The sequence below is a fragment of the Phyllobates terribilis genome, unplaced genomic scaffold, assembly GCF_046119375.1.
Source record: "Phyllobates terribilis strain yellow unplaced genomic scaffold, ASM4611937v1 Scaffold_3__8_contigs__length_932513732, whole genome shotgun sequence".
NCBI lineage: Eukaryota > Metazoa > Chordata > Amphibia > Anura > Dendrobatidae > Phyllobates > Phyllobates terribilis.
In genome coordinates this window covers 98,076,380-98,090,846 of record NW_027362763.1, presented here as the reverse complement: position 1 = coordinate 98,090,846, position 14,467 = coordinate 98,076,380, and the positions used below count along the sequence as shown (strand labels likewise).

General features: G+C 44.7%; 1 protein-coding gene across 2 annotated transcripts in view; it reads right to left on the bottom strand.

The window, feature by feature from the left end:
• Window positions 1-1,444: 1,444 nt before the first annotated feature.
• LOC141258875 (WD repeat and coiled-coil-containing protein-like) overlaps window positions 1,445-14,467 on the bottom strand; it is a 30,467-nt gene continuing 17,444 nt past the window's right edge. For both annotated transcript variants that reach the window (XM_073674084.1, XM_073674085.1), the window contains 2 exons: window positions 9,350-9,464; window positions 1,445-6,676 (listed from right to left, as the gene is read on the bottom strand). In XM_073674084.1, the coding sequence (XP_073530185.1) occupies window positions 6,513-6,676; window positions 9,350-9,464 (279 nt within the window). In that variant the 3' untranslated portion in view covers window positions 1,445-6,512. The remainder of the gene's footprint in view (window positions 6,677-9,349; window positions 9,465-14,467) is intronic.

The following is a 14,467-nucleotide window of genomic DNA, read 5'->3' as shown; positions in this document are numbered from 1 at the left end:
TGCTAAATCACATACTGCATCCATCACAGCAGCACAGCTTCACAGATGAAAAAGTTTAACCCCTTCAAGACATACAAATAAGTCACTTGTCGTGACTCCCCCTTTGATGCCCCATTCAAAATATAATAAAAAAAAAATAAAAAAAATACACAAATTTGGTATCGCTGCGTTCAGAAACGCCCAATCTATCAAAATATAAAATTAATTAATCCGATCGGTAAACAGCGCAACAAAAAAATAAAAAAAAAAAAATCGAAATTTCAGAATTGGGGGGTTTTGGTCGCCGCAACATTGCATTAAAATGCAGTCAAAAGATCGTATCTACCCCAAAACGGTATCAATAAAAATATCAGCTCGGAGCACAAATAAGAAAATCAGCCCTCACCCAGCCCCAGATCCTGTAAAATAGAGACACTACGAGTCTCGGAAAATGGCAACATATTTTTTTTTTTTTTTTTTTTTTACAAACTTTGGATTTTTTTTTTTTTTCACTTAAATAAAAAAGAACCTATACATGTTTGGTATCTACTAACTCGTAATGACCTGGAGGATCATAATGGCAGGTCAATCGTAGCATTTAGTGAACATGGTAAATAAACCCCCTCTCCCCCCCCCAAAAAAATGCACTTTTTTTGCAATTTCACCACACTTGGAATTTTTTTTCCCGTTTTCCAGTACATTAAGTTGGAAAATCAATAGTGTAGTTCAAAAGTACAACTCGTCCTGCAAAAAACAAGCCCTAACATGGCCATACTGGCGGAAAAATAAAAATTATGACTCTGGGAAGAAGGGGAGCAAAAGACAAGAGCGCAAAAACAGAAAATGGCCCTTGGGTTAAGGGATGAACCGTCCGCCTGCAGTCCAGAACTTTCACCAATAAAAAACATTTGGCGCATTATTAAAATTAAAAATCTGTCAAAGTCCCTGTGAGAATCCGACATCAGACAAGAATGGGACAACAAGAAGTCTCCCAAAACCCTCCCAATGTCTCTTCACTTCCCAGAAGTTTACAGACTGTTGTGAAAGGAAGAAGAGATGCTACACAATGGTGGACATTGCATCCTCAAACTTTTTTTAGATGTTTCTCTGCCATCAATTTCTAAATTAGTTAATTTTTTCAAAAATGTCTAATGTTCAACTTCTGATCCGTTTCCTATGTTCTAATGTGACTAAAATATGACTATAAGAGATTTCCAAATCATTGCATTCCGGTTTTCTTTACATTTTACACAGCTTCCCAACTTTTTGAAAAATGGGATTATACATACATTTAAGTAAAAAAATTAAAAAAAAACAACCCAAAAATGTCCATATCCTTTGATTGAAAACAGAAAATTATTTGCATCTCCATTATCAGTGTTGGTAAAACTTGGCACCATGTTATTTTTCCATCTTTTGCAGGGGTTATTGCACTGGCGTCAAGGGTAATAATGACAATATGGCATTAAGATTTGCCCCATTTTAGGGTATTTATTTCTTGGACAAGTTCAGGGGTGAGGAGATATGTTACAATGGAAGACAAGAAATACACAACTGTAAGAGCGTCAAACGACTGCTACATTCACTGACATTCTTATACACAGTTTCTGACCCAAGAATAAAGTTTACATTCGGGTTCTACTGCTGGACACGGACAGAACAGACAGGCAATGCAGATTTTCTTCCCTTCCCTCCAAGTAATAAACCTTAACAACCAGAAGTAGACATATTACTGTAGATGTGAGAGGCCCACCGGCAGTTTTGGTGCACCGAGTCCTCGACATATTACTGTAGATGTGAGAAGACCATCAGCCGTTTCGGTGCACAGAGTCCTCGACATATTACTGTAGATGTGAAAGGCCGACCGGCAGTTTTGGTGCACAGAGTTCTCGACATATTACTGTAGATGTGAGAAGCCCATCGGCCGTTTTGGTGCACAGAGTCCTCGATATATTACTGTAGATGTGAAAGGCCGACCAGCAGTTTTGGTGCACCGAGTCCTCGACATATTACTGTAGATGTGAGAAGCCCATCGGCCGTTTTGGTGCACCGAGTCCTCGACATATTACTGTAGATGTGAGAAGCCCATCGGCCGTTTTGGTGCACAGAGTCCTCGACATATTACTGTAGATGTGAAAGGCCGACCGGCAGTTTTGGTGCACCGAGTCCTCGACATATTACAGTAGATGTGAGAAGCCCATCGGCAGTTTTGGTGCACCAAGACCTCGACATATTACAGTAGATGTGAGAAGCCCATCGGCAGTTTTGGTGCACCAAGACCTCGACATATTACAGTAGATGTGAGAGGCCCACCGGCAGTTTTGGTGCACCAAGACCTCGACATAATACTGTAGACGTGGGAAGCCCATCGGCAGTTTTGGTGCACCAAGACCTAAACATATTACTGTAGATGTGAGACACCCATCGGCCGTTTTGGTGCACAGAGTCCTCGACATATTACAGTAGATGTGAAAAGCCCACCAGCAGTTTTGGTGCACCAAGACCTCGACATAATACTGTAGACGTGGGAAGCCCATCGGCAGTTTTGGTGCACAGAGTCCTCGCTTGATGATGTGAGTCCGTCTCCGCTTATGATCATCTTTCAGACTGGCTGGTAAATCTGTACTTCCGTATCCAGCATTACAATCAATGTCGTAATCCCAGTCCTGGCGGTGACTGCTGCTGATAAAACCTCTGCAGCTGAGTGACCATTAAGAGGACAAAAAGTTTGTCCATTACATTCAGCAAGATAACCCTCTCCTGGAAGAAAATACAACTCTCTCGCTAGTGCCACCTAGTAGTGGTGTCTTCTCAGTAAGTCACTGTCTTACGCTAGATGACACAAAGAAAAATTGTATTTCCTTCCAGGAGGGAGCTAATTTGCAATTTTTTTTCTGTGGAGCATGGTCATACTTCAATAATCTCCCTAAGGACAGCCAGATTTCCCTCATCAAACCCTGATGAGGGTCAAGCACCCCAGAATATGTCAGTAGCTGGCTTCTTTCCTTAGCCATGTTGCGAATCTCTATGAAGGGTCATTGACTTACACGGTAGCCACATCTAGAGATTTTTATTCCCGGTGAGCGCTTATTTGCATATTTTTCCTATGAAGCATTGAGACTAAAACTCCACCACCCCGAAGCTCATTTACATCCAGTAACTGTCGGTCAAAAGACTTTTTGGCAGGAAGAAGAAAAAAGAAGCCAAATACCAAAATTTGATTGTTTGAATGGAATTAGTGAGCAAAATTTTGCTATGTAATCTGAGAACACCATAATGTAGGGACTGAGACCCCAATTCCAGTGATGTGTTACTTACTAGACTGTGTTTTGCTGTTCCAATACAATCAGTGTTTTATCATCAGGAGATTATCACTACAGAACTAGGTGTTTCATGCCTTCTAGTCCAACCACGCCCCCAACACTCATTGGCAGCTGTGTATACTGCATAATGACAGAATGCAACCAATCAATGGTGTGGGCGGGGTTATACACAGCTCAGCATTGAGATGTGCAGCAGAGAAAACTGTGATTCTATCACAACTGCTGCACCCAGTAAACTAAGTGACACATAGCTGGAATCAGGGTCTCCGTTCCTATCTCATGCTGCTCTCAGATTACATAGCAAAACCCAGCTGCTACCCTTTATAAAGAAGAGGGAGAATTGAGAAACTGCCAGATCCTTCAGACACCGCAGATCTCAGTTGTGGGGGGAGCACTTTACAGAATAAGTCCAACCTGTTGGTTCTTCATGACATAAAACCCATAAAGTCCTCATACACCATTGCTGGTGGATCTACATGGCAGGACTATAGCACCTAATAAGGGAGATGAAGGTACCAGGGCCCCTGCAATCATCAAGTCCATTCATGCTTCCATCAAGGAACGTTATCAGGTTTGGACAATAGCCTCAACCTAAAAGCTGATCACTAGGTATAGGGCTGCTAAACCCCAATCATCTGATATCTACTGGGGAACCATTCAGCAAGTGCATAATTCCCATGCAGCGCCACCGCTGGTGAAATGAGGCATAACAAGTAACGATAATAGGTCATCCATGTAATGCACAATTTAGTCAGGTCCTCCAGAGCGAGAAATGATCTTTCTAGCTATTATCCTATACGGACAATAGTTGGGGACTCCAAATGTGTCTTCGACAACCCCTCCAATGCACGGCCATCCTATTACTGTCCATACTATTCTACGAGTCACGTTTCTGGACTATTCTGGAGGTCTACCTGTTCTAAAACCCGCAATTTTGTAGACTAACAATATACACAACACTGCACCCTACTAATCTATGTCGTCAGCAGAAAGGTCCTCGTTCCAAAAACATACATAGAGGGAGATGGGGTGGAAGAAGCAATGCCGGGATGAGATAAAGTCGACATTAATAAACATACATTTTATCTTGGGGCCGATGGGTGGTTTTATTGATGTATTTAAAGGGGTTGTCCACTACTTTAGCAATCAAGTCAATGTCTGATCGGTCGTGGTCCAACACCCGGCACCCCAACCAATCAGCTGTTATCGGTGTCCGCCGGCTAGAAATGCTGAATAGCAGGGGTGCTGGGTCCCGAATCCCCACCCATCAGCCAACTATCCGGCTATGTTAACATCCTGAACAACTCCTTTAAACCATTCTGCAGCCAGCAATAGATACGCAGGTAAATAAAGTAGCCTATAAAAAAAAAGCTAACCGTGCAAAATTATTTTTAGCCCCCATAACATGTAATTAAATAGTAGAAAAAAATAAATTCTAAAATTGTTCCCGAAGGTGTCCATATCCTTTAAGAATCTCATTCCTCTCATTGCCTATGGGTAGGTGACAAGATGACAGCGTTCATATGATTTACCCAAGTGACCTCCTCCCTGACTGCATCCTCCTCCCTGACTGCATCCTCCTCTGTGCAGGAGATTCCGGCTACCCATAAACCCAGAGGGGATAAAATTTTCACTTTTTTTCTCCTTTCCTCAATGTACATTAGGTTATAATATAAGAACGGCACAAAGAAAAGAAATCGGAACAGAATAGTCGAAAAATTAGCGCAACCCTGTTACAATTTTTTATACATCCCTTTGTTTCCTTTTCACTTTATTCCCCCACTTCCTCCCATTCTTTTCCTACCTGCCTTTTTCATTTTCCTATTCTCCCTTAAATTTTTTGTTAAAACCAATAAAAATATTGAAAAAAAATAAATAAATGAAGAAAAAGCGCATCAGCTGGACACTTCTGTGCCGCTGATCTTTGAGGGGAAAACCCATGGAATCGACATTAAAAAAAAAAAAAACCTTTAAAGTTTTTATCCTCAATAGATTTCAATCATTATATTATACAGCACTGTGAACGTACAATTGCTCATTTTGCCTTTCTACCCAGCTAATTCTCCTCTTTTCCATTAAGTCTGACATCACTAGATTAAACACAGCTGATTCCTTCTAAACTCTATGTAGAAAAAGGAGGTCAATTTTCTCTGCACGAGTCATGAGTCCCGGTAATAGTCCCGGGCAGGTGAAGGAAGGAGCAGCTGGGGCAGGTGTTGAAGAGGGGATGATAAATGCAGGGACAAGAGACTTCCTGTTTCTACATACAGCAGAGAAAAGAGGAGAATTAGCTGGGTAGAAAAGCAAAATGAGCAATTGTAAGCACACAGTGATGACTGCAATATATTAAGAAGGTTAAATACTTCTTTAATTTAAATTTCACCCTAACATTGACCAAAAAATACATTAGATCACTGACTAAAGGCGAGATCCGCCAACAGCAATCCGATATGTAAGGGTGACAAAGATATTTATACAAAAATCCAGGTAGTGAAAAATAATGGTTACCAGGGCCATGGAGTTTGACCGCAGCGTTGTGACGACAGGAAGCTGACAGAAAGCAGCCACGTTGTGTCATTTCCCATCTTAGTCTGTATTATTAATCAGAATAAAAAAAATAAATCAAATAAATTATATTTTTAGGTGTTGACTATCTACATCAACGCAAATAAAACGCACAACTGTCATCACACCCTTATTATATAGCACCGCCTGCCTGCGCCTACACGATGGCGGCCTCCGCTTTATACAGACCATCCCCCGCTTGTATCTAATATGCCGCACACACACTATAGATACGACCAGAGCCGGAACATGCATTAACAAAATATACATTCCTCATGCATGTCGACCAGGACTTCGACACCTGTCGACACGAATGCTGCAAATACTGACGGGCGCCGGTACAATCACCAGAGACACAATTCACTATGAGAATACAGAAGTCCCTCTTCCCATGCCAGCGTCTTCTCCTGAACGTCCATGCCTCCTTATGGACCTGATGCTGGGCGCCCTTGTTTGAGTGATGGGAGCCCCAGATTTAGGGCGTGTATTGCACAAAATACCAGGATATTCCCCTGACAGCACCGGAGATGGGTAAGGAATCCTTACAACAGTCTGATTGGAAATGATCGTTATGGAAAGAGAGTGAAGGAGCATCAACCCCAGTGCATACGGTAAAGCTGAAGAGCGAAATGGCTCCGCTGCGCATTATGTGATGCTACTGGGAGGCTCTGCTGGACAATAGCTAGCGGAGCTCATCGGGGATGCTGGTGGTCCCCTGGCGTCTCTGATGAACAGTTCCTGATTGGCTGAAAATGTTAAAGGGATAAAGCCTTCGTTATCCGCTGTCAGAGTAATCCAACAAGAGGAGCCTGGAAAGAAGAGACAGGGTTACAGAGTTAGGATTATAACGGAGTGTCAGATACAATATTCAGCGTTTATGACCAATACATGATACGCAAGGTACCGCCGGCCGGTTATGGAAGGAAGCATCAGCCAGCTAATGTGTATGAAGGTTTCTTGGCTTTACCCGGAGTATGCTCAATACCCATACTACTAGCCCAGCTCTGAAAAAAATCTTATCCTCCATGTACATAAGACACAATATGGAAGCAGCTATGCGATCTATTAACGCTATGACTTTCCGGGTATTCGGCATTTTGATGCAGTAACTGCGTCTACCGCTACACAGATACAGGGAGGTGAAGCATCAGTACCTGCACTGAACAGACCAAAGTGGCAGAAGTCAGGAACAGGAATAAATCACTTGACTGCCGCCCATCTTGCATGCTATGAGCATGTTGGATGCCAGTCTTCACTGATTACCAGCTTCAAGACCGCCCGTTGACTTTGAGGCTAAGTGTCCAAGATGCAGAAATGCTGCATATTTTTTCCGCATCTCCCTGGCAGGAAAAACGCATGCGGATTTTACATGCGTTTTTCCCACCAGGTAGAAGTGTTTGTCAAGCGTTCTTCACATGCATTTCTGCATGCGGGTTATCAAGCGCTTTTCCAAGCGATTTTAGCATCACTTGGAAAGTGCTTGACAACTTTGTCACACTATATAAAGCTAAGCAACCGGCATGGATTTATATAGTGTGACCAAGTAATAGTTAAAAAAAAAGAATAAAAATGGTAAAAAATAAGGATTATACTTACCTTCTGATGGCCCCCGGTCTTTTCTCCGTTGCGTCCGGTGTCTTTGGCGGCTGGCGGTGGTGTGAAAGGACCTTTCATGACGTCATTTAGTCATGTGACAGGCGATCGCGTGACCTGTCACATGACATCATGGAAGGTCCTTTTAGACCATCGCGAGCTGTACAAGAGACCAGACTATCGCTGAGGAGACCGGGGGACATCAGAAGGTAAGTATAATCTTTATTTTTTATTTTAAATTCTTTTTTTCACAGGTACCATAGTACCCGGGTCTGGATGAGAGTCTCCTCTTCTCCAGACTCAGGTACCATCCGTGCATTGAATCGCATAATATCCGCATGTGCCCATGTAGTCATACGGATATTAAGCGATTCAATGCAAGTCAATGGCGGCAATTACACTGCGTGTCCGCAAAAATAATGGACATGCTGCGTATTTTTCCGCAATGATAATCCACAGCGGAAACTTCCGCAGCATGTGCACAGCACATGCGGTTTATCATTGGGGACCATGGGGCACGTATTACCAAGAGTTTTTTAAGCGTTTTTTGCTGCGGAAATTCCACGCCAAAAACGCCTGAAAAACGCATAGTGGGCACGCAGCCTAAATGTTTGGACCGTCTGCAAAAATGTTTTAAAATGTTAGGATCGTGCAGCTACTGGAGCAGGAAGCCATTGTCAGACACAGCCGGACTCCCCATGGAAAAGGCGGAGATGGTTTATTACAATTTCTGCCTTCCTGATCGCTGTATGCACAGTGCTGAACAGGCACGACATATACAGATTATTAAGCATTAACAGCACTTCCTCCTCCGTCCTAGCGATTGTGTGAGCACTGCGTGCTGGAAGGAAGCAAGAGCTGCTAGGTCTTTGGAGACCCAGATCAACTCAGCAGTGCAGGCAGGAGGCTCAATTTTCCCTGTAACTAGGGCCCATATGCCGGCACCAGTTACAATGGAAATCAGAAATTAAAGGGGTTATCCACTACTATGACAACCCCTTCTCATTCCCCATGTTTGCCGCTGTTAAAATAAAAACACATATACTCACCTCCCATGCCGGCGCCGTTCTAGCGGTGTTGGCACTCGCGTTCTCAGTGCTCACGTGAGGTTGTTACATCCTGTGGGCCCTGCGCCAAATCGGCACCGGCGTCAGTGTCCTCATCTTCATATAAGAAATCGCGAGGAAGTGGGTGGCCAGCCGCAGCTCTCCCATGAGTGCCGACACCGCTGGAACGGCGCCGAGACGGGAGGCGAGTGTAGGTGTTTTTAACTTTAACGGAGGCAAACAAGGGGAATGAGAAGTGGTTGTCCGCGTGGTGGACAACCCCTTTAAAAACATATATATTTAAATGTTCTAATACCTTCCAAAAGGTCTTATATGGGGAGCACAATGTGCGAAACAAATGAAAGAGGAAATATAAAAAAAACAATTAAAAAAACAATGAGCAAATACCATTCTTTAAGTAAATAAGATGTAATGGTACATGTAAGTAACACTAGAGTTAGGGACCGTCCCGATGGGTTCACCTTGTCGTGGTGGGATGGTATTTATGCTTTCTTGATCAAAAAATAGTGTCAACTAAGCACCCTAGGTTATTACATACAGGGTATTTGCTCATTGTTTTTAATCCCAGTTTTGTCTTTTACTGGCCACAGTGTGAATGTGCACCTACACACTGCACTTATATCAACAGGTGTGACGGAACATTTGCCTTTTTGTTTTGCTTTTTAATGTAAAGAATAATTGTTACAAAATGAGGAACACATAACCCTATACATCAAGAAAAAAAATTTAAGAGCACTTAAAATGGTGTCTATGAAAAAAAAAACCCCGTCAGGGACGCCAAAGACCCCACTACTGATAACAGACGGCTGAATCCTAACTCACCCAGCAGCATTTCCACCAGTGACAGACAGAACAGCTCCTGGACGGTGCCGAGACGCAGCTTGTTATCACACAGCAAAACAGACTTCTTCACCGGTAGACTGTCCGAGTGATTCCTCTGCAGACAGGAGGAGAGAATTTATAGAGAATATTAAGACCGGCAGGTAAACTAATGTGAGGAAGGACAAAGCAAGAGGGAAAACCAGCAACGCAAGTATCTGACTGACCTATCATCTCAGACTCCCATTGTGCAAAGGCAGCAACAGCTGAACAGCATTCAGAGACATGTACCCAGCCGTACAGACCTCACAACCCTGTAGACTCATTCATCTGTGCAGAAATCATTGGGGAGGAGGAGGTGAGCTGTGACATCACCTATTGTGAATGGTGGATCCTGTGTTATCTACTGTATATAGAGGTGTTATCAGTCATTGTACAGGAGGAGGAGGAGGAGGTGAGCTGTGATATCACCTATTGTGAATGGTGGATCCTGTGTTATCTACTGTATATAGAGGTGTTATCAGTCATTGTACAGGAGAGGGAGGAGGTGAGCTGTGATATCACCTATTGTGAATGGTGGATCCTGTGTTATCTACTGTATATAGAGGTATTAGCCATCATTACAAATCTTCTTTGAGATAATAATAAGGCTGAAATGTCATCTTTATAGAACAGGAAGTAAAAGTCTAAGATGAGGCCTGCTGGCCAGAGTGAAGATTGCAAGATTTAAGGATTTTTTTTTTTTTATTAAATATATATCAAAAGGAATAAAAAAAGAAATTTAACATAAAAACCTGATTTAAACAATAGTTTTCTGACACATTTTCTTTAAGAAGCACAACCATACACCTAAGGTTAGGTATATATAGAAGTTTCTAAAAAGAAAAAAAATTATACATATATATAAAAAAAAAAAATTTGAAATAAAAAAGGAAATCTCCTAGGTGTTGCTTGGCCAAAACGCTGTAACCTACAGAGCACCTCCCCTCTGTATTTCTCTGACTCGTCATCGAGGTCCCATCGAGCTGCAACTGAACCTTTATCAGTGTCAGTGACATATTGGCCTGAGCGGCCAAATCCAATTACTGCAGGAACAGATCAATACTCGGCCGGGCGGCGCTGCGCCTTCTTTCCCTGTGATGGTGGGCACAGCTTCGTTACCCTCAGGTCTTCGAATGTCTCTGGTCGTTTCAGAGCTGGAGCGATAATTGGATGACTTCTGTCTAATATATGTGCTCAGCAGGGACAGAGCCGCGCACATCAAAAAGGAAGGGAAAAAATGTCGAGATTATATTAAAAGGACGCCTATAGCACAGACGGCAGCGGAGAACAACCCACAGTACCAGCCATATCTGCGACAATCCACCCCATTACTGGAAACAATATTAGGGCTGATAGACAAGCAAAACGTGCATTTTCTAGGACACAGAACTTAGTTCTATATCTGCCGATACCTCGCTGGGGTCCAGAGATCAGCATTTGGGAAGTTGTCACTTTTTAGCCACTAAAAACTTGCAGGGTCCCAAAATGCAGCACTTCTCGCATGGGCGAGCGACCAGCGCTGTGTGAAGGAGGCTGGCTGACTGCTCATTTCTCACAGCCCCTTTTTCTGTCCACAAAGTGTCACGGGTGTGTCGCCACGAAGATCCTCACGATTACACAGCCTGACTTCTCGCAGCTGACTTTTTGGTGCTTTGTGTTTTTCGGCAGTGAGGGAGTTAATTCTCTCTCTCTCTGTGCTAGACGAGGTCCAGCCTCGCCCAGCTGCAATCAATGCTGCTGTAGTGAGACTCCTTCAAATGCCTGCTGGTCTGTTAGGGAAGTGTCGGTGAAAGCATTTCATGCAGACTAACAGAGCGGATCGTGGTATTTGGAGTTTCAGAGCTAAGTGCATTTGGAGTGTTTTTTCCCTTCATCGCTTTATCATTTATCTCCTTTCCCGTTGGTGTTCCCTCTGTTGTAGTTGTGTAGTTTTTGTATGCAAGGTGGTTTTGGTTTTTCCCTTGTACTGTCTCGTTCGTCTAAGTACTGTGTGTGGGCATATTATTACTTGTCCCCTTTTGTTGTGATTGGGGTCCTTCTCAGGACTAGATTACTTAGGTGCAGGGATCCTCAGGAGGTAGGGGTTACGCTGGCGGCCTGGACCTCTGTACCTTTAACAGTACCTCCAGGTTGAGGGATTAGTCAGGGCCCCAGCTTAGGGTCAGCTTAGGCCCCCTACCTCCAGTATACAGAGACAGCGTGACATTTTCACCGACCACTTAGTTTTTCTCCAGCTACCATGGATCCAGTAGCCGGTCTAGCTCGGCAGTTGCAGAGTTTGTCCATGGAGCTGGCGGACGTTAGGTCCAAGATTTTGTATCCTCAGGAGCAAGCCGGACCAGAACCTAAAGTAGCTCTCCCTGACAGGTTCACTGAGGGGCGGGACAAGTTTTTTGTTTTCCGGGAGGCATGCAAGTTGTACTTTCGGCTGCGGCCTCGGTCATCGGGGAGTGAAGAACAAAGGGTGGGAATTGTCATCTCGCTCCTACAAGGGGACCCACAATCTTGGGCGTTCTCTCTTCCCCCGGGCTCCCCGGCTCTCCAGTCAGTGGATAGGTTTTTCGCTGCTCTGGGACTCGTATATGATGACCCAGATCGGATCTCCCTTGCTGAGTCTAAGTTACGTAGGATCCAGCAGGGAGATCGTCCGGCGGAGGAATTCTGTTCGGAGTTCCGTAGGTGGGCCACGGACACCCAGTGGAATGACCCGGCTCTTAGGAGCCAGTTTTGTCAAGGTTTATCCGACAAATTACAGGATGTGTTGGCACAGTATGACTCTCCCGCGTCACTGGAAGCCGCTATGGCCCTTGCTATTCGCGTTGACAGACGGCTTCGGGAGAGGTGCGGGATAACTCTACCCCCTGTGATGACTCCACCTCCTACAAGGTCCCCTCATATGGTGGTTCCCCTGGTCAGTCCAGAGGAGCCTATGCAATTAGGAGGGACATCATTTCGGTGGTGCGCCATAAGACAGAAAGGTGTTTCTTCTGCGGGAGAAAGGGACATTTTATTGGGGGGTGTCCATCCCGTCCCTTGCAGAGTGAAGAGTCATCGGAAAACTGTTGATCCCAGGTTGTGTGGTGGACGGCAATCTGGGAGTAGGTATTTCGTCCCTAGGTTCGTCTCAGTTTCTCGTACCGGCGGAGGTGGTGGTGGGTACGAGAACTGAGAGGATATCTGTTCTTCTGGATAGTGGGGCCGGGGCTAATCTGGTTGATGCTCGGTTTGCCCGGGTTCAAGGTATGCGATTGAGTGAGTTGGCTAAACCCATCCCCATATTCTCGATCGATGCCAGGCCTCTCGGTCAGGGAAGTTTTTTGCAAGCTGTGCATGACGTAAAACTTCAAGTGGGGGCGATACATAAAGAACTGTTGTCTTGCTACGTGTTGGAGGGTCTTCCCACTCCTATAGTGTTGGGCCTTCCTTGGTTAACTAAGCATAACCCGGTTATTAATTGGCAAACCAGAGAGATAAGCCAATGGAGTAAATTCTGTAATAAAAACTGCATGAACACGGTCATCGGTGCGGTTACTCCTTGGGTCTTACCTCCATTTCTGGCGGACTTTGAGGATGTATTCTCGGAGAAAGGGTGTCAGGAACTACCTCCTCATCGCGAGTATGACTGTTCTGTAAAACTGCTCCCTGAGGCCAAGTTACCTAAAGCTAGGTTGTATAACCTTTCTGGTCCTGAGAGGCAGGCCATGAAGGATTATATTTCAGAAAGTCTGGCTAAGGGGCATATTAGACCTTCATCTTCACCGGTGGCTGCAGGGTTCTTCTTTGTTAAGAAAGATGGAGGCCTACGCCCTTGCCTGGATTTCCGTGAACTTAATCGGATTACGGTCCGAGATCCGTATCCGCTCCCACTTATTCCCGATCTCTTTAATCAGATCGTGGGCGCCAAATGGTTCTCTAAGTTGGATCTCAGGGGGGCGTACAATCTGATTAGGATGAAGGAGGGGGATGAGTGGAAGACGGCGTTTAACACTCCGGAGGGGCATTATGAGAACCTTGTCATGCCATTCGGTCTGACTAATGCCCCGGCGGTGTTCCAACACTTTGTTAATGACATTTTTCGCCGCCTGGTGGGACAGTTTGTTGTCATATATCTGGATGATATCTTAATTTACTCGCCGGATCTGGTGTCTCATCAGGAGCACGTTAGGCAGGTGTTACAGATCTTGCGGGATAATAAACTGTATGCCAAATGGGAAAAGTGTGTGTTCGCCGTACAGGAACTCCAGTTTTTAGGCTTCCTGGTTTCAGCGTCCGGTTTTCGTATGGACCCTGGGAAAGTGCGGGCAGTTCTTGAGTGGGATCGGCCAGAGAATCTTAAGGCACTACAACGTTTCCTGGGGTTTGCTAATTATTACCGGAAGTTCATTCGTAATTTCTCATCCATGGTTAAGCCTCTCACAGACATGACTAAAAAGGGGACGGATTTTTCTAGGTGGTCTGACAAGGCTTGTCAAGCATTCTCCTCCTTGAAAAAATGTTTTGCCTCGGCACCCATACTCATTCAACCGGATGCGTCACAGCCATTCATTGTAGAGGTAGACGCTTCCGAGGTAGGGGTGGGAGCAGTATTGTCACAAGGTTCGTCCCCTGGTAAGTGGCAACCGTGCGCCTTTTTCTCTAAAAAATTGTCGTCCGCTGAGAGGAATTACGATGTCGGCAATAGGGAACTCTTGGCCATTAAGTTAGCTTTTGAGGAGTGGCGCCATTTTTTGGAGGGGGCAGTCCATCCGGTCACCGTCATCACCGATCACAAGAACCTGCTATATCTGGAGTCCGCGAAACGTCTGAATCCCAGACAAGCTAGGTGGTCATTGTTTTTTACCAGGTTTAATTTTGTCGTTACATATCGTCCTGGGTCAAAAAATGTAAAGGCGGATGCCTTATCTCGTAGTTTCCCTGGGGCCGGGAATACGGACGACCCGATTCCTATCCTTCAGGAGGGGGTGGTGGTTTCGGCAGTATGCTCTGAGCTGGAGGAGGAGGTATTGGAGGCTCAGGGGGATGCCCCTGTTGGACCTCCGGGGAGACTGTTTGTTCCAGATCAGTGGCGACAAAAGGTGA